General features: G+C 41.5%; 1 protein-coding gene across 13 annotated transcripts in view; it reads right to left on the bottom strand.

Moving 5' to 3' along the window:
• Window positions 1-26,087, bottom strand: part of MAST4 (microtubule associated serine/threonine kinase family member 4) — a 443,961-nt gene that overhangs the window by 189,952 nt on the left and 227,922 nt on the right. For 2 of the 13 annotated variants that reach the window (XM_053288787.1, XM_053288790.1), the window contains exons 1-2: window positions 2,657-2,699; window positions 1,698-1,800 (exon numbers count right to left, since the gene is read on the bottom strand). The exons of 10 other annotated variants lie outside the window; for them this stretch is intronic. In XM_053288787.1, coding sequence (XP_053144762.1) covers window positions 1,698-1,786 — 89 coding nt within the window. In that variant the 5' untranslated portion in view covers window positions 1,787-1,800; window positions 2,657-2,699. Of the gene's footprint in view, window positions 1-1,697; window positions 1,801-2,656; window positions 2,700-26,087 lie in introns of those variants that run through there. One more of the 13 variants, XM_053288793.1, reaches the window with a different exon arrangement.

The following is a 26,087-nucleotide window of genomic DNA, read 5'->3' as shown; positions in this document are numbered from 1 at the left end:
ATAGCCAAAGTTTGAGGAACTTGATTCTAAACAAGTCCATCCATGAACTAATGTTTATATTGTTTTTTTAGGAAAGAGAAACCTCAGATGAGGAGCAAAAAAAGGCCAACGCATTCCCAATTTGCCAGCTGACTTTAAGTGTCTCAAATGTCTAAAATAAAATAAAATAAAATAAAATTTAGGATTTTATCAAACTGTCAATAAAACAGGTAAAAGTAATAAAATTACATGTCTTAATCCTAGGAACTTTAATTAAAAAGCAATGGATATTTCTGAATATGGATTAATATTCAAGCATAACATTTGTATAATGTAATGATGAAAAGATGATAATGTTAAGCCTAATAGAACTAATACACTATTACTGTAGAAAAGTAGGAGTTTACTACTACATATTGGTTAAGGTCAACTAAACCAAACCACTTAATTTCCACATATTCAGAAACATTTGAGTCCATCCTTCTCCTATAACATCCTATTATTCCCAATAACAAGCAATATCCAAATCCACATTTCTATCATTCTTTCGAATTATCTACAAATGATATATGCTACAGCAAGCACTAGCAGAAACTACTGTCTTTAGTAATATCAGTGTTTCTATGACATGGCTATTTAGGGAGCTCAAAACTATCAGAACGCCATTTTTGGTAATAGGATTAATTTTTTTCTTTGTGATAGTTACAATTTATTGGAAATGGCACTGCGAACAGAAGCACACACAAAATAGTTTGTGTAATACTTTGTAGATTAATCATAATGATTTTTTTTCTTTAAAAAACCTGACCTTATAGTTAGCCTATTCTCTATCGAAAAATAATATAACTGTATCTGATTCAATCTGGTTCAATCTGAAATCTGGTTCAATCCCTATCCAAATAAAATATTGTGAAAACACTGCATACATATGTAAACAAACACACACACACACACACATATATATATATATCCATGCAGCAAGTATGTGTGGGACACAAATATATATATACATTCTGTTTGGGTTGAATAATTCAGAAGCAATCTGTTAACACTTTCTGAATCAGATTATGGTCAACATGTTCACTATAAATCAAATATGCATGTTTTTATGCAACTGCTTTCTAAATGCAAACTGAAAGCATTCAAATGAGTCCATCAGCTCCAAAAGACCACTAAGTAAACAAAGCTCTTACCTAGCCAAACATATTTAGTGCAAAGACTAGAATATCAAGGAGAAATTTCAGAATGCAATACAGTTCACCAGTATTCTGCTACTCAGTAAAACACTGATCATATGCAATGAATTTTCACAAATAGCATTCCTCTTCCGCTCTAATCTTTTGCAGAGCTCTCTATTATTCAGCACAGAAAGAGGCCTTTCAAAAAGGCAGCACTGGGATAAACAAACAGTAACAGAGAGGAGAAGAAAAAAGAAACACCATGGCCTAGTGAAGCATTCTTCGGCTGTATGCTTTCCGGATGCTCAAATTCGTGCATTCAGATTCAGCAACTTTAATCTAAAATATACTGCAATATCCTGGCTTCAGGCTTACACATTTGCTGAAAGCAACTGCAATGCATTTTGAAAATGTTCCTGCGACCTAAAGCTGCAGTGCTCTGAGCCTGTCAGCAAAAACGCACATTAAATAATTACAGCTTACACAAAAGCTAGTGCCATGCAGAAAGCATTAAAATATTACAAGGCAGACAATACTTACTCCAAGGTCAGCCCAGGAATTTGCAGCCTTTCCCGTTGGGCTTTCATGGCTGATACGTTACAACATTCTACTGTAACCATGACACACATTCAGTGGCAGCATCCTGGTGATGACAGAGAGCCCAAATGAGCCACTATAAAGGAATGGACTAACAATCTCTTGGGGGAGGGAACCCTGCAAGTTAGGGTCCTTCCACTTCTGTCTGTCATGAAGAAATGTCAGCTGCCTTTTCCCAGGTTAACTGTACTGCACTGATTGTGCTAGCAGAATGAAGTCTTCAAGTCCAAATATCAAGCTATTCATTTCCAGTGTTCTAAGAAGCAGTTGGCTTGCCGATACGCAGATTTTAGAGGAATAGAAATCCCCCTTGCCACGCAGACTGTCAAGATTTAAAACAAAAAATGCAACCACATACACCGAAAATATTACTCCTTGGCATGCACCTAACATTCACCACCTTTTATAATCCTATCAAATTGGATATTAGCTATCTTGAGTCTCCTCATTCTTTTTTTACCAGATGCAAAAAAAGTATTCAATTTCTGATAAAAATCACAAGATAAGATCTGTTCCTTCCTCTTGCATGGAGAAAACTACAAGATTTAAAGTGAAACACATGACACTGAAGCACTGCTGTTTCTTAATTTGTGATCAAAAGTTAATCATCTTACTTGGAGGAGCTTGCACTTGACTGCTAAAAAAGGAAATGTTATAAATATTTTATTAAAGAGAGATAAGAGAGCAAGAACTGATGGGAAGCTTATTAAATCTCACAGTATAATTATGCAATGTGCACAGAGGCAGTTTTCACCACAGAGGCACAGTTATCAGCTTTGGCTTTCTTTTCTTTTTTTAAGAGGCATGGATATTTTTAACACAAAGTAATTAGGCAACTAGATAAATTGTGAGACTATTGCTCTTTTGCAGCCATCATGGCTTTACACACAAGCTTGACTCACCCAGACCCAGCAGTTAGAATCCTAAAATCAGATGCCAATAGAACTCAAGGTGGCTGGAGACATCTCTTCCCTCCACCTTCCCAGGGTCTATGCATATGTGCCTTGAGGGGAAGGCAGAAAAGGAGCCAGGGAGCTCAAGCCATCAGTTGCTGATGCAACCACCAATGGCCAGAGAGAATTCCACTGTTTTATTGTTGTACCATTTTGTTTTAATGCTTTAAACTGTAAATGCAACCCATTTAAATTACTGTGCCTTTGGTTGATATATAGTGCAGAAATGTGATATATGAATGAGGCAAACAAACAGCAACCAACAAATACTACTAGAATGCAAGAAGTTTGTTGCTGCCTCACTGTCTTCAGTCCAATCCAGGGACAAGGATTTGTGTGCAGAAGACAGCAAATTTAAGAGAACGCCTTCTTCATTGTGAACCCTGCCACCTATTAAAGATCTTCAGAGGAGGTTTGTCTGAGGGTGCCACCAGCTTGTCTGGTGACTCAGAGTTTGGCCTTCTCTATAGTTGCCCAGGGCTGTGGAACGCATTTCCTGCTGAGATTGGAGTTGCTCCATCCCTGTTGACCTTTAGGAAACAACTGAAGACATATCTCTTTAGTCAAGCTTTTTAGCTATTTAGTGGGGTTTAAGCAATTTAAATTTGAACTTCTATGTTTTAAGTTGGTGGTTTTTAAAAAGTGTTTTAATGTTGCAAACAACCTTGGGATCTTCAGTAGTGGGTGATATACAAACAAACAAACAAACAAAACAAAATAAATCCCCTGCTGCTGACAATGTGTGCCATTTGGTGTGTGGGATACAAACATCATCCATCATCTACCTGGGAGTGCCCCAATCACAGCTCCCTTCTAGGGCAAACAGCGACTGGCAAGGATCCAGATCAGGACTGCAGAGGGGGCAAAGGGTTAAATCACTTCTTCCCATGCCATGGTCCTGATCCTGATTATACATACAAGCACTATCCCATAATACTGATCCAAATCAAATCCACAGACTTGTTTGGAGATTTATAAGCACCAGTTGCTGGTAAGAGTCAATGAGGCCCCAAGTGTGACTGCAGATTTACCGCAAAGGTAAATCTTGCCTCACCAACCTTTTGGACTTCTTTGAGAGTGTCAACAAGTATGTGGATAAAGGTGATCAAGTTGACATAGTCTACCTGGACTTCCAAAAAGCTTTTGACAAAGTTCCTCATCAAAGACTCCTCAGGAAACTTAGCTGTCATGGAATAAAGGGACAAGTACATGTGTGGATTGCTAACTGGTTGAAAGACAGAAAACAGAGGGTAGGTATAAATGGAGAGTTTTCACAATGGAGGGAAGTAAGAAGTGGGGTCCCCCAGGGATCTGTACTGGGACCGGTGCTTTTTAATTTATTCATAAATGATCTAGAAGAAGGGGTAAGCAGCGATGTGGTCAAATTTGCAGATAATACCAAACTCTTCCGGGTAGTGAAATCCAAAACGGATTGTGAGCAGCTCCAAAAGGATCTCTCCAAACTGGGGGAGTGGGCGACAAAATGGCAAATGCGGTTCAGTGTTAGCAAGTGTAAAGTGATGCACATCGGGACGAAAAACCCCAACTTCAAGTATATGCTGATGGGATCTGAGCTGTCGGTGACGGACCAGGAAAGGGATCTTGGGGTTGTGTTTGACAGCTCGTTGAAAGTGTCTATTCAATGTGCGGCAGCTGTGAAAAAGGCAAATTCCATGCTAGGGATCATTAGGAAGGGGATTGAAAATAAAACGGCTAACATTATAATGCCCTTATACAAAACTATGGTGCGATCACACTTGGAGTACTGCGTACAATTCTGGTCACCACATCTTAAAAAGGACATTGTTGAACTGGAGAAGGTACAGAAGAGGGCAACCAAGATGATCAGGGGCCTAGAGCACCTTTCTTACGAGGCAAGACTACAACACCTAGGGCTTTTTAGTTTAGAAAAAAGACGACTGCGGGGAGACATGATAGAGGTCTATAAAATCATGCATGGCGTGGAGAAAGTGGAGAGAGAGAGATTCTTTTCCCTCTCACACAACACTAGAACCAGGGGTCACTCCATGAAATTGATTGCCAGGAGGTCTAGGACCAACGAACGGAAGTACTTTTTCACACAACGCGTGATCCACTTGTGGAACTCTCTGCCACAGGATGTGGTGACGGCCAACAACCTGGATGGCTTTAAGAGGGGTTTGGATGACTTCATGGAGGAGAGGTCTATCAATGGCTACTAGTCAGAGGGCTGTGGGCCACCTCCAGCCTCAAGGGTGTGCCTCTGAGTACCAGTTGCAGGGGAGCAATGGCAGGAGAGAGGGCACGCCCTCAACTCCTGCCTGTGGCTTCCAGCGGCATCTGGTGGGCCACTGTAAGAAACAGGATGCTGGGCTAGATGGGCCTTGAGCCTGATCCAGCAGGGCTGTTCTTATGTTCTTAAGTGAAAGCTGATCTGAAAGCTAAAAGAAACACACACAGCTTCAGAATCCACCCATAATTGAGCTTTTATGAACTCCGGCAGCCCATTGAGCTACAATCTGTACTACCCGTAGTTCAAGTTCTATAGCAGATGGGACACCTGTGATGATATCCCAGTTTTTTATTTTTATTTATGATATATTTGTACACCACCCCAACACCTCAAATCTCTGAGTGGTTTACAGCAAAATAAAAACAGAAATTAAAACATTTAAACAATTTAAAACCACAAAGCTTGGGTGAATAAATGTGTCTTTAGTGATTCTTTAAAAGTTTTCAGAGATGGGGAGGCTCTTATTTCAGCAAGGAGCACACTCCAAAGTCTCAGGGCAGCAACAGAGAAGGCCCATCCCTGTGTAGCCACCAGATGAGATGGTGGCAACTGCAGACAAACCTCTCCATATGATCCCAATGGGCGATAGGGCTCATAGTGAAGACGACACTATTTATTTATTTGTTTCTTTCTTTGTTTGATTTCTATACCGCCGTTCCAAAAGTGGCTCAGGGCAGTTTACATAGAGAAATAAATAAATAAATAAATAAATAAGATGGCTCCCTGTCCACAAAGGGCTCACAATCTAAAAAGAAACATGAGATAGACACCAGCAACAGTCACGGGAGGTACTGTGCTGGGGGTGGATAGGGCCATTTACTCTCCCCTTGCTAAATAAAGAGAATCATATTAACAGGTGCCTCTTTGCCAAGTTAGCAGGGGATGGTTCGGACGAATATTATGTCTCATTACTTCTCTCAATCACAGTGTAGCTAAATTTAGTGCTATAGCATGTAGAATTTGCCATGATTTAATAAAGGCTCCACCTAATCTTTAGTAGTGCTGTTTAGTTGAATAGTATTTTAGAGGTTTTTTAAAGCAAAGTTGAGATTTAGATATTTCACTATATAAGCTTTGTGTCTGAGAATACTATGTTTTCCTTTTCTTTATTGTATGCTATAGCAATAGCAATAGCACTTACATTTATATACCGCTCTATAGCCGAAGCTCTCTAAGCGGTTTACAATGATTTAGCATATTGCCCCCAACATTCTGGGTACTCATTTTACTGACCTCAGAAGGATGGAAGGCTGAGTCAACCTTGAGCCCCTGGTCAGGATCGAACTTGTACCTTCTGGTTACAGGGCGGCAGTTTTACCACTGCGCCACCAGGGGCTCTGCTAGTCATAGACCGTAATAAAGAACCTGATCTGAAACTGAATATGTCTGGGTCTCTTTCCCACTCCATGCTCTTTAAAACATGCAGTCACATATTTTACCCTAACCAATTCAACTTCACTGTTTTGTGAGTGATCTCACCAGGCACACTTACCAGGAGAGGCTTGTCACTTTCTCCTGTGGCAGTGAATACATCTACAGCACAATATGTCAAATACAAGCTTTTGAATAGGATGTGAATGTATGCCTAAACATTTTAAAGACAGGAAGTCATCTGGAGATATGCACTAAGAAAAAAGAAAAATGCCCCATGTATGTGATCACAGAAACACCTACCATCATGTTTATGGCATTTCCCTTTGCAGCTATAACTGTGAAGAGCACAAAGAAGGTGATGCTTTCAGGCATGTCAGTGTAGGGGTGGGACTTCCAGGTGCACTCTGGGACACTGTACAGCAAGTACAAGTATTATTTATTTATTTATTTATTTATTCGATTTATATACCGCCCGTCCAAAATGGCTCAGGGCGGTTCACAACATGATAAAAACAATTATAACAAATTAACAATTAAAATCAAACTATTAAAACACAATAAAACCAATAAAACAGCTAAAAGCCCTGAAAATCAGGTCAACCGTTTAAAACAGTTAATCATTTAAAACTCTGGAAGGCCAGGCCAAATAGGTTTTAAGGGCTCTCTTGAAAGACAGCAATGATCTCAAATTACGAATTTCTGCTGGGAGTGTATTCCATAGCCCAGGAGCAGCTACAGAGAAGGCCCGCCTCTGTGTCGCCACCAGATGAACCGGTGGCAACTGGAGACGGACCTCCTCAGATGACCTTCTGGTTACAGGGCGGTGGGGATCATGTAGAAGAAGGCATTCTCTTAGATAACTCGGACCTAAGCCATTCAGGGCTTTAAAGGTAATAACCAGCACTTTGTATTTTGCCCGGAAACATATCGGCAGAAGTACAGCATCTTCCCCTGCTCCCGCCTGAACAGGGCTTATATTGTACAAGTATACAAAGGTTTGTACACTCGTATATGTTTTTGTGTGAATGACTGTACCATACCTGTACCACACCTGCATTTATCTAAAAAGTAAACCTGGTTACAGATACTTTAAATGTATGATACAGATGGAAAGTTACTATTGTACCTGTGTAGCATAAAATGCGAATAACTGTACCTCTGAATAGGTACCATGTAGATAGGGCTATAGATTACTGACAATCCTGTTGAAATAAGTGTGTTCTCTTGTGAAATATGAAAGGTTGGTTGAATAACTTATAGATAGGGATTTTATGGAATATTTGTTGCAGTTTAGGCAAACCTCTTTATAAGACAACTTAGGAATACGGAGCAAGGGTGTACTGTTTACACTGTTTCAATTGAGAAACAGTGGGAAAGTTAACTGAAAAATGTATGTCCAGCTTTGCCCTTTAGGTCACAGAGTAACAGTAAAGATCATGGATCCCGCTATATTAAGTACTTATTTAGTCTTGCTTCTGGAACAGTTTAACGGCAAGCAGTAAGCTCTGTGCACATGTATATGTAACTCACAAGGGTACTGAAGATTCCTCCCGAACATATATGAGTTGGCGAAATTTGGAAGGCTATACATGCTATCAGCCTAGACCCAGAAATAATTCTGGCAGGGGACCTTTATTTAAAATATTTTAACCTAACTTTTCCACATCAGTGTTTGAAGTTGAGCTGTTAACCTTGTGAGTTTTTGTAATTCAAATATTCTGAACGATAGTACCAGTGGTACTCCTAGGAAATTATAATATGTGCACATGATAAATTATATAAAATAATATATAGAACAAATCAAACATTTTATTTATAAATTCAATCTGATATGTGAAGGAGAATGAAGATCAAAAGGACATTCTATTTATTTTATGTATTTAAAATATTTCTATACTGCCCCAAACTCTGGGTGGTTTACAATTAAAATCATTTAAAACATCAAATCAATTAACAATTAAAAGCATTTAAAACATTTAAAACCCAGCACTAAAAATATTGAAATATAAATCTAATTAAAAGCATGGATGAATAAATGTGTCTTCAGTGCCTTTTTAAAAGTTGCCAGAGATAGGGAGGCTCTTATTTCAACAGGGAGCACATTCCAAAAGGGGCAGCAACGAAGGCCCATTCCCGAGTAGCTGTCAAACGAGGTGGTGGTAACCACAGACGAACCACTCCAGACAATCTTAACAGGTGGTGGGGCTCACTCTCTTCAATACTCAGGGCCTAAGCTGTTTAGGGTTTTATAGGTAATAACCAGCACCTTGTATTTTGCCCGGAAACGTATCCGCAGCCAGTGTAGTTTCTTCAACACAGGAGTAATATGGTCTCTCCTAGATGATCCAGAGACCAACTTGGCTGCCACATTCTGAACCAACTGCAGTTTCCAGACTACGTTCAAAGGCAGCTCCACATAGAGCACATTGCAGTAATCCAGTCTGGAGGCTACCAGCATATGTATCACTATTTTGAGGTCATTCATCTCAAGAAATGGATGCAGCTCAAGAAATGGATTCATCTCAAGAAATGGATGCAGCCGAAGCTGATAAAAAGCACCTCCAGCCACCACCTCAACCTGGGATACCAAGGAGAGGTTTGGATCCAGAAGCACCCCCAGACTGCGTACCTGTTCCTTCTGGGGGAGCGTGACTCCATCCAGAACCTGCAATTATTTAATAAATTACTTCTTAATTTTAATATTTCGAACTACCTATGGACTGTTATGGAAACAACAGAACTAAGAGGGATTTTGAGTTTTCAGCCCAGAGGACAACTTGTTATGTGGCAGCTAATAAAATTGTTTAATTATTATTGAATTTAACAATTGTGTAATCATAGATTTATATATAGCTTGAAAGGCCAGCTGCAAGGAAATATAAAGGAAGTTCTCAAGAATTCCAAATTGACAGCACATAGGCGGGAAACTATATTTTGTATTTATATTCTGCTTTAGGTTTTCAACAGAAACAATATAAAATCACATTATGGGTCAAAAGCCACTGAAAGAAACCTCACTGTCTTTTCCTGCTGGTCTGGGAGCAAGAGGAAGCAACAAGCTTGTATTTCTCTCCTAAAGAAGACATCAAGCAAATGAACTGAACAAAGAAGTAAGAAATAAATAAATAAATCACAAAGAAAACAAGAGAGGAAGGAGAAACTAAGTCTTTTAGGGCTGGAGATTTTCTAGGGTTTGTTTCCTGGCTCGGTAGAAGTATTTGTATCTTTGACAGAAGAGTAGCCTGAGTGGGGTATTCACTACAGGTTGAGTGACTCAGCTTGTGGGAGGGGTCACATTCCTGAGCACAGTCAAATGTCTGCTCGTCTTGAATACAAGGGTGAAGGCCCTAAGAGTTTAGTGAATAGAGATTAGACAACAGGGATAAACAGGGCACTGGACTTTTGCGGGAGTTTAGCAGGAAGTGTGTGGGGGAGCCTAAAAAAAGTCCGCTTGATCACAAGAAGCCCAGTGGGAAGAGAAGGTAAATACTACTCTATCCTTCATATTTTTGATACAGGAAGTCTGAAATTTTAAATAGCACCAATACAGCTAAAACCTAACTTACTAATACTCTATCTCCAAATACTGTGAACAGCCAACAAAACCAGTTATGAAGATAGAAATCCAGCAGGAGAGGAGGCACTTCCCAGTGTATTGCACACATTGTCGCATGTATGAGTGTCGCATGTATGACTATTTGCTCTATGGGCAGGAGTCATGGGTGTATGCTTGGTGCAAGGAGCTCCCGACTCTCAGGGAACAAGTTTGTTCCCTCGAGAACAAGATCTGGAGAAGCTCAGAGAGACAGAAAGGCATGCGGACGAGATCTTCAGGGATGTCGTAGAGGCATCCCACTCCAAGGCTGATAGCTCCTCTGCTGTCAGGGAGAAAGAAGTAGGGATCTGCGAATCAATTTGTACCCGAATCTAGCTGATTCGGGTGATTTGGAGACAAAACGAATCACCCCTGTGGTCCATTGGCTGGATTCGGGTACAAATCGAATCGCGGCTGATTCAATTCGAATCGATTCGGGTTTTGGATCTGTCCTATTAATTTCCCCAGATTCCCAGCTTTCATTTTAAATAAAAGCTAAGCTCTAGCCCTTATAGAAGTAGAGTTATGGAGCAAAATATATGGTCACTATTTTTTAAGTGTTCGGATTCTTTGGTGTATAATAACTTTCACTCAATGAATCCTTATGAGGATTCAGGGGGTTCAGGGTTCTGTTGTTTCTGAGGTGTTCTGAGTGTAGATTTTCTGGTAGCAAATGAGATTTTCAATACAAACCATGAATCCACTCTCATTTGCTACCATAGAATCTACACTCAGACCACCTCAGAAACAACAGAACCCTGTACCCCATGGGTTAGCAACCCCATGGGAGTGGCTGGCACCCTATGTGCACCACACCACCACTCACTCTGGGCCACCCCAGCGCCCTCCAAGTGCACTTATGGGGCTGCTGAAAGCTCCATCATACCTTATAGGGAAAACCCTTAAAGATGAGTAAACTTCAACTATTCCCCTGGTGGCGCAGTGGTAAAACTGCCGCCCTGTAACCAGAAGGTTGCAAGTTCTATCCTGACCAAGGGCTCAAGGTTGACTCAGCCTTCCATCCTTCCGAGGTCAGTAAAATGAGTACCCAGAATGTTGGGGGGCAATATGCTAAATCATTGTAAACTGCTTAGAGAGCTTCCAGCTATAGAGCGGTATATAAATGTAAGTGCTATTGCTATTGCTATTCACCAAAAACCAGCCTTTTGCCCAATCCCTCTGCAATTTGGGTGGTAGCCTCCACCCATTAGGCACTACCACCTCACCACACTCTTCCACCCCAGATCCCACTTTATGCCCCAAATCTGCCTCAAAGACACTAAACCAACTATTCACCAAAAACTAGCCCTTTGCCCAATCCCTCTGCAAGCCCTAAACAGTTTGGGCCCGGGGTATTTGAGGGACCGCCTGCTCCCAAGGGTTGCTGCCCGCTTGACGAGGATGTCTGAGGGGGCCCTGCTCCGGGTGCCGACAATGAGGGAGGCCCGGCTGTCGTGCACTCGGGACAGGGCCTTCGCTGTTGCTGCTCCTAGATTCTGGAATGCTTTCCCAGTGGCCATTCGTTCCTCAGACTCCATCATGGCTTTTAGAAAGCTTTTAAAGACTTGGCTTTTTACCCAGGATTTTACATAATCGTTTTTACTGCTGCTTCTGTGTGTTTTTATCTGTTGTATTGTTTTTATGCCTGTTTTATATGTTTTTAGCTTGATGTTTTTATTGCTTGTTGTTTTTATTGCTTTTTATTGTATGTTTTAATTTTTTGTAAACCGCCTTGGGGTTTTCTTTTAACGAAAGGCAGTACAGAAATGTAAAAATAAATAAATAAAATAAAATTTGGGTGGTAGCCTCCACCCATTAGGCACTACCACCTCAACACACTCTTCCACCCCATATGCCACTTTATGCCCCAAATCTTCCTCAAAGACACTAAACCTTCAACTATTCACCAAAAACTAGCCCTTTGCCCAATCCCTCTGCAATTAGAGAGCCAGTGCGGTGTAGTGGTTAGAGTGCTGGACTAGGACCGGAGAGACCTGAGTTCAAATCCCCATTCAGCCATGAAACTAGCTGGGTGACTCTGGGCCAGTCACTTCTCTCTCAGCCTAACCTACTTCACAGGGTTGTTGTGAAAGAGAAACTCAAGTATGTAGTACACCGCTCTGGGCTCCTTGGAGGAAGAGTGGGATATAAATGTAATAATAATAAACAGAGGAAAACTAACAAAAACAGAAGGAATAGAACTGCCCAATGGAAGCAAGATCAAGAACCTGAAAGAGAAAGAACCTTACAAATCCTAGATCCTAAAGTACAAACTCAATGGCAGGAACACCATACAAGCCATAAACACCTGGGCTATACCTGTTATCAGATATGCTGCAGGAATAATAGACTGGACCCAGGCAGAGCTAGATATGCTAGATCGTAAGACCAGGAAAATCATGACCATCAATCATGCTCTGCACCCCCGCAGTGATATAGATAGGCTATACCTCCCTCGCAGCTCAGGTGGAAGAGGAATGCTGCAAGTCCATCAAACAGTAGAGGAGGAGAAAAGAGGCCTTGAAGAATATATCAAGGACAGTGAAGACTTGAGGATTTTTCTAACTCTCCTGATGTATTCACTTCCAATTTTTCTTTTAACTTCAGTGTGTTCGATCTTATCAGCCTGGACAATGCCCAAGTATTTGTAATGTTCTTTCTCTTCCAGGTTCTTGATCTTGCTTCCATTGGGCAGTTCTATTCCTTCTGTTTTTGTTATTTTCCCTCTGTTCATTATTAATGCAGCACATATGTCTAGTCCAAACTCCATTGCTATATCGCTACTGAATATACGGACAGTGCTTAGCAGTGATTCGATTTCTGACTGGGACTTTCCATAAAACTTCAGATCGTCCATGTACAGCAGATGGTTGATTTGACTTGATGTTTTAGAAGTTTGGTATCCGAGGCCTGTTTTGTTTAGTATTTGTGAAAGTGGGGTCATGGCGATTACAAACAACAGAGGGGATAGTGAGTCCCCTTGGAAAATGCTTCTTCTAATGCTAACCTGTCCAAGTGTCTCACCATTGATTGTTAACTGTGTACTCCGCATGCTCATTGCTTTTTTAAAATAAATATCTGAATGTTTTTGCTGACACCAGTTAGTATCCATGTGTGAGGCAATGAATCAAAGGCTTTCTTGTAGTCAATCCATGCAACACTTAGATTTTTTTTTCTTCTCTTGCAATTTTCTAAAATCATTTTAGCAATAGCAATAGCAATGGCACTTACATTTATATACCGCTCTATAGCTGGAAGCTCTCTAAGCGGTTTACAATGATTTAGCATATTGCCCCCCAACATTCTGGGTACTATTTTGTCAATCAGCAGCTGGTCTTTTGTGCCTATGGTGTTCGGACAAGTTCCTTTCTGTTCAACTGGAAGCTGTTTGTTAGTTAATAAGTGTTGCATCACTTCATCTGCTATTATTCCAGTTAATAGTTTGAACATGGTTGGCAGGCAGGTTATCGGTCTACAATTACTTGGAACTGCACCTTTTGCTGGGTCTTTCATGATGAGATTAGTTTTCCCAGTTGTTAGCCATTGTTCAATATCACCTCCTTGCAAAATGTGATTGAACTGTTTTGATAGTTGTTTATGAAGGCTTGTTAGGTGTTTAAGCCAAAGCCATGCAGTTCATCGTCGCCTGGCGCAGTCCAATTTTTAGTTTTCTTTGCTCTTTCACTTATTAATTCTGGTGTTATTATTAGATCTTGCATTTGTTGGTTACATTTTTTGACCTCTTTCATCCAGTCTTTTTTATTATAATCTATTGGATTGTCCCATAATTTCCCCCAGAATTTCACTGTTTCTTCTTTATTTGGTGTTTCTAGGTTTCTTGCAGTTTCTCCTTCTATGCTTTGGTAGAAACATCTCTGATTCGACTGGAATTGGAGATTCTGCCTGTGTTGTGTAATTCTGGCTTCATACCTGCTAATCTTCTTTGACACTGCTGTTATTTGCTGCTTTATTATTTCCAGGACTTCTCTAATTTTCCTTGAATCTAGGTGGTATTTTTGGATCAGATACTGTTTGGTGTTTTCATTCTTCAGCTTCTTGTCTATCTTGTCTTTCAATTTACTAGCATCTGATCTAAGCTTGGAGATTTTATTTTCTAATCTAATCTTCCATTTAGGTGATGTACTGTTTCCTTTTTTTACAGGTCCACTGATCTTATATCCGAGCTCTTGTGTTGTTATTGTTGCTGCACTGTACATTCGTTGGTTTGTTTCTGGCAAATTCTTGGTTGTTATCTCTGCAAGTGCAGCATTGACATCTTTTAATACCTGAGCAAGTTGTTTTTTGGCAACTGTTTTTAGAGCTGGAAGTCGAACCCTGGTGGTTGTTTGGTTCATGTGCTCAGTTATTTTTTTGCTTTAGTTCTTGTTTCTTTTCTGTTAAACGGCATTTGGGTTATTGAGATGAAGGCAAAGGGGCGGTTGCCTGGTTTTGATTTTGAAACAGTTCAGTAACAGTGGCATCCTCTATTTCCAACACGTCCTCCACCTGCGCCTGAGCAACTTCTTCAATTGGTGGTAATTCTTCTTCCATGTCTTGAGCCTGTGTTGCTCTTTGCAGTTCTTCCAGCTCAACTGCTGTGAATACTTTATTTCTTATTATGAATCTTCTCTGGTCTGCTAGCCTTTGTTCTGTTATTTCTGTATCTGGATGCTTCTCTTTCCAAATTTGGTACATTCTTTTTAAATAACCTCTTCTAGTTGGACTAGACTTGTAATAGCAGATCATTATTTCCTTGTTGGCATTTTTCATATATTTTTTTCGGTTAAGCGACGTTTCTTCCAGTAACTTTGCTGTCTCCAGCCCTGGTTGCTCAACTGAAGATCCTGAGTCCTGTTGCCCACTTGCCACCAGATGTCCAGGGACTCCAGCACCTGGTGCGGTCCTTGTTGACCCAGGCAACGACCGATGTGGTATAGATTTATTAAAGTTACGTCTCACCATATTGTTGATGGAAGAGGCACTCTTTGTCTGGCTCCTCTGGTGAGACCTGTCCAGTATGGTTGGACCTCTGGCATAGCTCTCACCTTCCTCAGAGCACACAAGCCCCACAACCACGCCAAGGTAGTAGTAGTAACAATAATAATAATAATAATAATAATAATTATTATTATTATTATTATTATTATTATTATTATTATTAGGGTGGTAGCCTCCACCCGTTAGGCACTACCACCTCACCACACTCTTCCACCCCAGATCCCACTTTATGCCCCAAATCTGCCTCAAAGACTCTAAACCTTCAACAATTCACCAAAAATCAGACCTTTGTCCAATTCCTCTGCAATTTGGGTGGTAGCCTCCACCCATTAGGCACTTGACTTAAACTGAGTAGTACCTCACTGGCTTGTGGGTGGGAGTGGGGTGTAGTTGGCACATGGCAGTTGACAATTGGCACTGTCTAAAAGACAGTCAAAATGAATAGAAGAAATGAAAGTGTGTAATCAATCCTCATAAGGATTCATTGAGTAAAAGTTATTATACACCAAAGAATCCGAACACTTAAAAAATAGTGACCACACATTTTGCTCCATAACTCCACTTCTATAAGGGCTAGAGCTTAGCTTTTTTTTTTTTTTTAAATGAAAGCTGGCAGTCTGGGGAAAATAATAGGATAGATCCAAAACCCGAATCGGTTTGATTCGGATCAACCGCGATTTGGATCCGAATAGCATTTGGGGTGATTCGGATGGGTCAGATTTGGATCCAAATCGAATCAGGGCTGTTTCAATTCGGTTACAAACCGAAACACAGAAAATCCAAATTGCACACCCCTAGAAAGAAGGTCTCAGGGAAGGAGGACATCAGTTTGAGGAAGACGGCAATGTTCCCTTAGAAAGGACCCCTTGCGTGGACAATTAGCCCATATCCTCTCACACAGGGGATGCTCCTTCGGGAGGCAGGGGCCAAATTTAGGCTGATAGGTAGCATATTGAAGTTCAGGACCCCTAAGGTAGCATTCTCAGAAATGCTACCTGTTCCACGAGCAGGTTCAGCGAGAGAGGCAAAGCTGAGGGATCTCAATGTGTGGATGAGACGTTGGTGCTGGGAGGAAAGGTTTAGATTTTTTAGACACTGGGATACATTTTGGGGCAAGCAAAGCATGTACAAAAGGGGCAGGCTGCACTTGAACCAAGATGGAAACAGACTGCTGGCGCAGTTTCGGCAAATGCCATCCTTTAAAGTGCGAGGTTGCAAAGGATTCAGATAAAACAGAAGAGGACAGAGCAGACAGGAGGCTGTGCTAGCTAGTCAAAGAGATCAAAGAGCCAAAAGAAAGATAGCATACAACAGGTAAGAGAGTGAGTGTATAGGTGCCTATATGCCAATGGCAGAAGCTTCCAAGCCAGGATAGGCGAGCTGGAGTGCTTGGTTGCCAACAAAGAAATAGATATATTGGGCATAACAGAAACATGGTGCAACAGTGAGAACCAGTGGGACACTTATCTCTGGATATAAACTCTATAGAAAGGACGGGGGGGGGGCGACTTGGAGGTGAAGTAGCACTGTATGTTAAGGAAGAGATAGAATCTAACAAGGTAGAAAACAGAGGAGGAGCAGAGTCCTCCACAGAAACCCTGTGGGTGACAATACAAAGCCCTAAAGGAAATGTGCTGCTGGGGACATGCTATCGCCCTCTGGATCAAAACACTGACAGTGACTAAAAGTTGCAGGAGGAAATCAGGGAGGCATCAAGGAGAGGCAGGGCAGTAATAATGGGTGACTTCAATTACCCACACAAAGACTGGGGAAATTCACAGTCAGGTCATGACAAAGAGGTCAAATTTCTAGATATGCTGAATGACTTTGCCTTAGAACAGTTGGTTTTGGAACCAACCAGAGAAAAGGTGACCTTGAACTTAATCCTGAGTGGCACCCAGGACCTGGTGCATGATGTCAGTGTCATCGACCCTTTAGGGGACAATGAACATAGTGCAGTCAAATTCAGAATACATGCGCGGAGATAATCACCACAGAAATCCAACACAGACATTTTGAATTTCCCAAGAGGAGACTTCTCCAAAATGAGGAGTATGGTGAAAAGAAAACTGAAAGGGAGAATCTGGAGAGTCACTTCGCTCTAGAATGCATGGAGTTTACTCAAAACCACAATACTAGAAGCCCAGCTAGAATGTATTATCTAGACCCATTTCGAACTGGTTTTCGGGCAGGCTATGGGGTGCAGACTGTCTTGGTCGGCCTCATGAATGATCTCTAATTAGCAATTGACAGAGGAAGTGTAACTCTGTTGGTCCTCTTGGATCTCTCGGCGGCTTTCGATACCATCGACCATAGTATCCTTCTGGAATGTCTGAGGATGTTGGGTGTGGGGGGCACTGTTTTACAGTGGTTCCGCTCCTACCTCTCAAGACAGATTCCAGATGGTGTCGATTGGAGACTGTTGCTCTTCAAATTCTTAGCTTAAGTATGGTGTCCCTCAAGGCTCCATACTTCCTCCAATGCTCTTTAACATCTACATGAAACCACTGGGAGAGATCATCAGGGGATTTGGAGCGGTGTATTATCAGTATGCTGATGACACCCAAATCTACTTCTCTATGTCAACTTCTTCAGGAGATGGCATAACTTCCCTAAATGCTTGCCTGGAAGCAGTAATGGGTTGGATGAGGGAGAATAAACTGAAACTGAATCCAGATAAGACGGAGGTACTTATTGTGAGGGGTCAGAACTCTAGAGACGATTTTGATCTGCCTGTTTTGGATGGGGTCACACTTCCCCAAAAGGAACAGGTTTGCAGTCTGGCAGTACTTCTAGATCCACACCTCTCCCTGGTTTCTCAGGTTGAGGCGGTGGCCAAGGGTGCTTTTTATCAGCTTCGGCTGATACGCCAGCTGCACCCGTTTCTTGAGATGAATGACCTCACAACAGTGGTACATATCTTGGTAACCTCCAGACTTGACTTCTGCAATGCTCTCTATGTCGGGCTGCCTTTGTACATAGTCTGGAAGCTTCCGTTAGTACAGAATGCGGCGGCCAGGTTGGTCTCTGGGTCATCTTGGAGAGACCACATCACTCCTTTGTTGATAGAGTTACACTGGCTGCCAATAGGTTTCTGGGCACTTACAAAGCCCTAATGGCTTAGGCCCTAGGTATCTAAGAGAACGTCTTCTTCATTATGATCCCCACCGCCCATTGAGGTCATCTGGAGAGGTCCATCTCCAGTTGCCGCCAGCTCGGCTGGTGGCCGCACGGGGACGGGCTTTCTCGGTTGCTGCCCCAAGACTGTGGAATGCACTCCCTACTGAGATATGATCCCCCCCATCTCTGACAATTTTTAGAAAGCATTTGAAAACCAACCTCTTCACACAAGCTTTTTCTGTTCTTTAAATTTTTAAGGTTTTAATTCATGGTTGATCTTAAATTGTTAAATTGTTTTAAGTTTTTGTATATATTTTAACTTGTTTTATACTATTGTTAACCGCCCAGAGACAAACGTTTGAAGCGGTGTACAAATGCAATAAATAAATAAATAAATAAATAAATAAATAACCAAAAAGGTGGAAAGGTACCACTAAGTCCAGGAGGATGCCAGCATGGCTAACAGGTAAAGTCAAGAAAGCCATAAAAGGGAAGAAGACTTCCTTCTGAAATAGGAAGGCCTGCCCAAATGAAGAGAACAGAAAGGAACACAAACTCTGGCAAAAGAAATTCAAGGTGACAATAAGGGAGGCGGAAAAAAGCGTTTGAGGAACCTTTGGCTAAAAGCATCTAGGGGGATAACAAAAACTTCTTTAAATATATCAGAAGCAGGAAACTTGACAGGGAGGCGGGTGGACAGTTAGACTATGGGGGAGTGAAAAGGATTATTAAGTAGGATATGGAGGATTATTAAGGGATTATTAAGGAGGATATGGAGGTTGCAGAGAAGCTAAATGAGTTTTTGCATCTGTCTTCACCGCAGAGGATACTGAGCTTATGCCTGTTCTTGAACCAGGCTTTTTGGGAATGGAGGCTATCTAACTGAGTTGGATAGAAGTAACAAGAGATCAGATCAGAGACAAGGTGACAAGAGATGTCTGGAAAAACTGAAGACTAGTAAATCGCCAGGGCCAGACAGCATCCATCCGACAGTCCTTAAAGAACTCAAATGTGAAACTGCCGACCTACTTGCTAAAATATATAACTTATCCCTACAATCAGGCTCTGTACCAGAGGACTGGAAAGTAGCAAATTTAACACCAATTTTCAAAAAGAGATCCAGGGGTGATCCGGGACATTACAGGCCAGTTAGCTTAACGTCTGTTCCAGGCAAATTGATGGAAAGCATTCGCAAGGATAAAATTGTAAAGCACATAGAACAAGCCCTGCTGGGGGAGAACCAGCAAGGCTTCGGCAAACGTACATCTTGCCTCGCAAAACTGTTGCAGTTCTTTGAGAGTGTCAACAAGTGTTTGGATAAAACTGACATCCAAAAAGTCACCTGGACTTCCAAAAAGCTTTTGACAAAGTTCCTCATCAAAGATTCTTGAGGAAACTTAGCAGTCATGGGATAAGGGGACAAGTACATGTGTGGATTGCTAACTGGTTGAAGGACAGGAAACAGGGAGTAGGTATAAATTGAGAGTTTTCACAATGGAGGTAAGTAAGAAGTGGGGTCCCCAAGGGATCTGTACTGGGACCGGTGCTTTTTAATTTATTCATAAATGATCTAGAAGTAGGGATAAGCAGCGAGGTGGACACATTTGCAGATGATAGCAAACTCTTTTGGGTAGTGAAATCCAAAATAGATTGTGAGGAGCTCCAAAAGGATCTCTCCAAATTGGATGAGTGGGCGACAAAATAGCGAATGCGGCTCAATTTTGGCAAGTGTAAAGTGATGCATATTGGGATGAAAAAACCCCACTTCAAGTATACGTTGATGGGACCTGATAGGTCGGTGACCAGGAGAGGGATCTTGGGGTCATGGTGGACAGCTCATTGAAAGTGTCGACCCAATGTGTAACAACTGTGAAAAAGGCCAATTCCATGCTAGGGATCATTAGGAAGGGGATTGAAAATAAAACGGCTAATATTATAATGCCCTTATACAAAACTATGGTGTGGCCACACCTGGAGTACTGCATACAATTCTGGTCACCACATCTAAAAAAGGACATTGTAGAACTGGAAAAGGTGCAAAAGAGGGCAACCAAGATGATCAGGGGCCTAGAGCACCTTTCTTATGAGGCAAGCCTACAACACCTGGGGCTATTTAGTTTAGAAAAAAAGAATTCTGTGGGGAGACATGATAGGGGTCTTTAAAATCATGCATGGTATGGAGAAAGTGGATACAGAGAATTTTCCCTCCCTCTCACATAACACTAGAACCAGGGGTCATCCCATGAAATTGATTGCCAGGAAATCTAGGACCAACAAACGGAAGTAATTTTTCACACAACACATAATAAACTTGTTCAGTCAAAGAAATCAATTTAGCTCAAATTCTTTTCTGTATTGTACTGTGTAATATTTGGGTGTGTGTGTTTTTAAACTTCCCAGATACCTATATCTATTTTATGAGAAGATGTATCCTTCTCAAAAGGATCTTGTTGCATCTGCCAAAGATACTTTGTGATGAACTACAGTATTCAGCAAATAAATGAAATGATTACAATAAGCACATACACAAGTCAACTGAAATGTAATTATTGCTAGGAACAACAGATTAAAAATGGGAACCAGGTGAACAAAACAAAATTCAACCTTAAGCCTTAAAGTTATGGACATTTTATATTTAACAATAAATAGTTTAATCATAAATATTTATATTATAAAATATATGTAATACAAATATTAACACAAATCTCACTTCAAAATAAGAAAACTAGTTCACACAGAAACTAGGATACATTTCACATAATACTAAGCAGGCTTTTAACACTGAAAAAGCAATATATCCAGAATAGTTAAAATCACCGAGTGCAACATGGAAACTATATACAGGCTATCTTATTTTAAAATAAAGTGTAATTATAATGGAGAAATAGCATCTGACTTGGAGGTATTCCCATTCTACCAGAGGGTAATATTTGGGGGCTGGAAGAAAATTAAATGCCCATGAGTGAGTTTATTAATGTCACTGCTATCCATTTCTAAAGGCATGAACAGCCCAATAAAAACAGAAGAGAACGTTCAGCTCACAAAAAAATATTTATAATGTAATCTATTGATGCTTGAAGGAACTTAGAATAATTAAAAGGCTGCGTGAAGAATAACATGTATTTGATTACGGTTTTGATGTGGTTTTGTTTTGTTTTTTTAGCTTTTCTTGTAAGCCTTTTTGTGTTCGTTTTGGAATAGACAGGCCAGAAAATTTTTTTTAAAGCATTTCAACCTATAACATTTTTCTGATCAGGTTTTTCAGAACAAGATCAGAGCAAAATGGAGCAGTTCTGCACAATTCAGGTCTGCATTTAGCTTTGTAGGTCACGAGTTGTGCAGGCTTGACAGAATGTCCAACATGCAATTTTTCCTTTTACCCAACTCTTTTAAAAATACAAATTTTCTGTATATAGGTTCATGTGGTCATTTCTAGTGATAGAGAATGGTCAAACTCACCTGTTTGGGCTTTTTCTTGGCAAAGTCTATACTCCAGCATTCACAACTTTCAATTCCAAGAGTCTATTATATTAATTCTCCTGGGTGTGCCTTGGAATGTGCATCCCGGCACCCAGCTGATTGGCTGGGCGGCGGAGGTACCTGATTGGCTGAGGTGCACCCAGGAGAATTGGCCGGCCGGGTGACTGCAGAGGCGAGGCAGCAGCAGGCCCAGCCATGGTGGTTGCAACAGGCCCGGCTGCAGAGGCGAGGCGGAGGCCCAGCCGCAGAGGCCCGGCCACAGTGGCAGCACCTCAGCAGCCTGGGCCTGGCCGGAGGCTGGGGCAGGTGGCGGGGGGAGAGGTAGCCGGCCCCAAAGAGCGCACAGATGCTCTGTGTGGGGGTCGGCTAGTACTAAGAATTTCAAGTGGAAGCTGTAACATGTACAAATAGAAATTCTGGAAAAAAGAATCTTGCAATATTATAAAGGTAAAGTGTGCCGTCGAGTCACTGTCGACTCCTGGCGACCACAGAGCCCTGTGCTTGTCTTTGGTTAAATACAGGAGGGGTTTACCATTGTCATCTCCCAAGCAGTATGAGATGATGCCTTTCAACATCTTCCTATATTGCTGCTGCTCAATATAGGTGTTTCCCATAGACTGGGAAACATACTAGTGGGGATTTGAACTGGCAACCTCTGGCTTGCTAATCAAGTCATTTCTCCGCTGTGCCATTAGGTGGCTACAATATTGTACTGATCCAAAATCCATGCTTCTGATTTTGACTTGTATGTCTCACGACAGTTTGGATCCTAAACATCTTAGATGATCAACTGAGCACAGCATAAACTGTAACATTCAACTCATCAAACTGAACTTCTAATCATAGGAAGGATAGGCAAAGAGTTTCTCAATGGCTGCTCTATAATTGTGGAACTGTTCTCAGAGATTAATCAAAGCCAGAGCCTGAATACATTCCTGTACAAGTATCTTGTTTGAGGTAGGCTATGGTAAGGCAATTTTAAATTAATTGGGATTTATGCAATGAACACTTTACCACAACCTTGCACACAAAAAATGGCAACCCAGATCTCTTCAATCCACCTGACAGATTATAAATTGGTTATAAATTGAATAGAATCCCCTTTTCTAAATATTGCCTGACATGATCAGGAAAATTATTCAACTTAGTCCCATTGGAATTAAAAGGACAAGTTAGGCGTTGCTTAATGCAACTTGATACATCGACTTGTCCTTTTAGTTTAAATGGTACTATGTTGTGTGATTTTTCTCACATCAGCCATTTATTTTAAGATTACTCTCTATCCTACTCCTGCTAACCCACTGGATTGGATTAATCTAAGGTGGTACTCTCAACTGGCCTTCTGAAGTATTTTATAAAATTTAGCGTTGGAAGGAACTTTGGAAGTCTTTTAGTTCAAAACCCTGTTCATTGCTAGCTGTCATAAGCTTTTATAGGTCAAACTCAGAATGTTAAATTTTGCTTGGAATATAACGTGGAATCAGTGCAGGTGCTACAGCACTGGTATAACATCCATAGCCCACTCATGTAAAAAGGAGAGATTATGCACTCTGTCCAAACTAAAACTTCTGAACAGAAGCCAACACCCCTGGAACCAACACCTTGATCAATGATATGAAAGGAAAGAGCTTACATCATCAAAAGGGTGCAGTTGCCCTTAGTGATCTCCATATCTTCAGCATATAATCAAAACAGTAAGTCATGTGGTTCATCTTTTGCTATGCAAAATATGCCTCACAGGTTTGAGCATATGTACAGTATGCTGAATTAACGTCAATAGGTAAATTTATGAAAATTCTGATTTCACTTCTTGCTTTAATATAGCACTTTTAATCTTCTATGATATTACCACACACACATACACACACACACACAGAGAACAATTATACATATTTGGAGAAAAGACAGTATATTCAGGTGCAGTCAAGCTAACCAATACTGGAGTTGACAGAAAACAAGGTTATCTACAAAGAAGCAACCTTTGTTGGTGAGATAAAAGGAAATTTGGTTAAAGAGAACAAGAACTAGCAGAGATAACACAGAGCTGGGCTTGAAACCTGATTTTATATTACATCCCCTAGCCTCAGGCATGCACGCACACTTTTCCCTCCCCTTTGAGTGTGAAGCATTCTACTTCCTAGCTTACAACAAGTCAGGATCTGTTGTGACATTCAAACTGGGCAACCCTGCCTTATTCATGAAAAAGTATGGGAATAAACCAGGATCTGATTCTGAAGCTAGGACAGTGATCTTTAGTATTTTTCAAACAGGGACTACTTTAGCAAGTAGAATGAGAGCCAATTCCCACTGCACTGAACACCATACAGTGCCGCACTTTTTCCAGCACTGCAGGTGGGGGTACGGCTTTAAAAGAAACATATCCTGTCAAGTGCCAGCACCATTTTAGAAGGTGCACACAGACCACTGGATGATGTAGTCCCTTCCAAGCCTTTCCACATAGAGCTCTATAGCAGAAGTGTTGGGAAAGACTACACTTCTCAGTGCTCCTTCAAAAGTGGCACTGGGGTTTAAGAGGGTTTCCCTTAAATGAGCCCTGCCATTGCTTAGGAAAATGCAGCACTGCATAGTGGGCACAAATATCTCTGCACAATGCCAGGGCAGCGATGCTGAGTATTTGACGTCAGGTGAAGCATTGTACAAGTCTAGCAAACTAGTCAGGGAGTCGCCACTGGCTCCCAGGCCTTGCAATGAAGAACACCGAGCTAGCATATCACAACAGATCCTGGCTTACTCTAAGCCAGGATCAAAAGTAGAATACTTCCTGTCCTCACATGCAAAGTTGGGCAAGAAGTGCACATGCCCAAGTATCATTGTGTGATAACACGATTCATCGTGAGTCTGTGTGGTGTCTGAACCAGACAAAAGTGGCAACATTCACAGGTTATAGGCAACAATCACAATCTGAATCTTGAAAAGATTAAGGATTTGAGTATTGCAAAATAATTCTGAATATAGTCAAGCTCATTTTATTATACCAAACACTTCAAACATTGATAGGAAGTTTTACCTGCCAAATGCAACTGTACTCAGCATGAAAACAATCAATTCCACACTAAAAATATCCTAGCTTACTGCATTTTTTCTGTATCACATCAGTTGATCTTTCCATCCATAAAATATGTTCTCCTGCCTAATAATCCCCCTGCTGCTATTGCTCTATTGTTCACGACTTCTGAATGTGTTAGTCAAACAATGAAAAGTTGAACATTTTTAAAATGCAGGATCAACAGGTCAGGGCAGAGGACAAGATAAGAAATATACAAGCAGAAGCAGTCTATGAGATATACAAAGAAACTGAAAAAGCATCATTGAAGTACCACATGAAATAAGATTGGCAGGTGGTCTACTTTACTTCTTCTTGACTTCTTCCCACTTGCTGTTTTCTGCCCAATTTTGCCAGGTTCATCTACTGGGTCTTGTTAGCAATTGCTGGAGACCTTTTACCTGCAGAGTCCCCCCCCCCCCCCCAAACCAATAATAATGATACACTTTCCAAGAACACACATACTGCACAAAAGGAAGGGGTGAACTGAAAAAGGTAGGATGTACAATGAAATGTCACAATGTTATTTCGTTCGTTTCTCAGCTGCCCTTTTCAGGTTGATAGAAATTCCTGACATGCCCATTTGAATTCTCGCTAGATCATATTCTATGACTCTAAGGAATCAGAAGCAATTTATTACTCAGAGAAGTCGTGCACATGACTTCTCTGGGAAGGGTGGGTGAGGTAGGCAGGCTCTCCACACACGATCATCCTCCCCAGATCATCCTCCACACATGATCATCCTCTTGGACCTGCTTCAAAATTGGCCTTGGTATACAGAAGAACTACGGAGGCTGAAGAGGCAAAGTAGGCAACTGGTGCACAAGTGGAGAAAGACTAGATTCAAATGCTTTTTAACATCCACATGAAGCTGCTGGGAGAGATCATCAGGGGATTTGGGCAGGGTGTTATCAGCATGCTGATGACACTTAAATCTCTTTCTCCATGTCAACAACAGGAGAAGCCATAACTTCCCTAAATACCTGGCTGGAGGCAATAATGGGCTGGAGGAGGAATAACAAACTGAGACTGAATCCAAATAAGACAGAGGTACTCAGAGGCGTAACTATAGGGGGGGCAGGGGGGGCACGTGCCCCGGGCGCCATATTTTCTGGTCACGTGGGGGGCGCCGCCATGACAATTTTTTTTAAATTTTTTAATTTTTTTTTTGTTAATAGAAATGTTTCCTGCTTAGTGCAGCAGCGCTGCAGCAGTCAAGGGAGCGCGTCGGCACCCCCTCCCCCACGAGCGGTCCCTTCCGTGCCGCCCACGCCCCCCCCCCATGGCTTTGCTGGTGCCTGGTGGCCAGTCAGTGGCCTGGCTTGGCGGCGAAGGCGGGCACTTGTGAGGAAAAACCTAAGTATAATGTAGTATGTTGGGGGTGGGGGGGCGCGGGGGGCGCCATTTCAGTGCTTGCCCCGGGCGCCGTTTTCCCTAGTTATGCCTCTGGAGGTACTTATTGTGCAGGGTCGAAACT

The sequence above is a fragment of the Hemicordylus capensis genome, chromosome 2 (assembly GCF_027244095.1).
Source record: "Hemicordylus capensis ecotype Gifberg chromosome 2, rHemCap1.1.pri, whole genome shotgun sequence".
Taxonomy (NCBI): domain Eukaryota; kingdom Metazoa; phylum Chordata; class Lepidosauria; order Squamata; family Cordylidae; genus Hemicordylus; species Hemicordylus capensis.
Note: the sequence above shows the minus strand (reverse complement) of the source record. Positions and strands in the feature narration are given on the sequence as shown.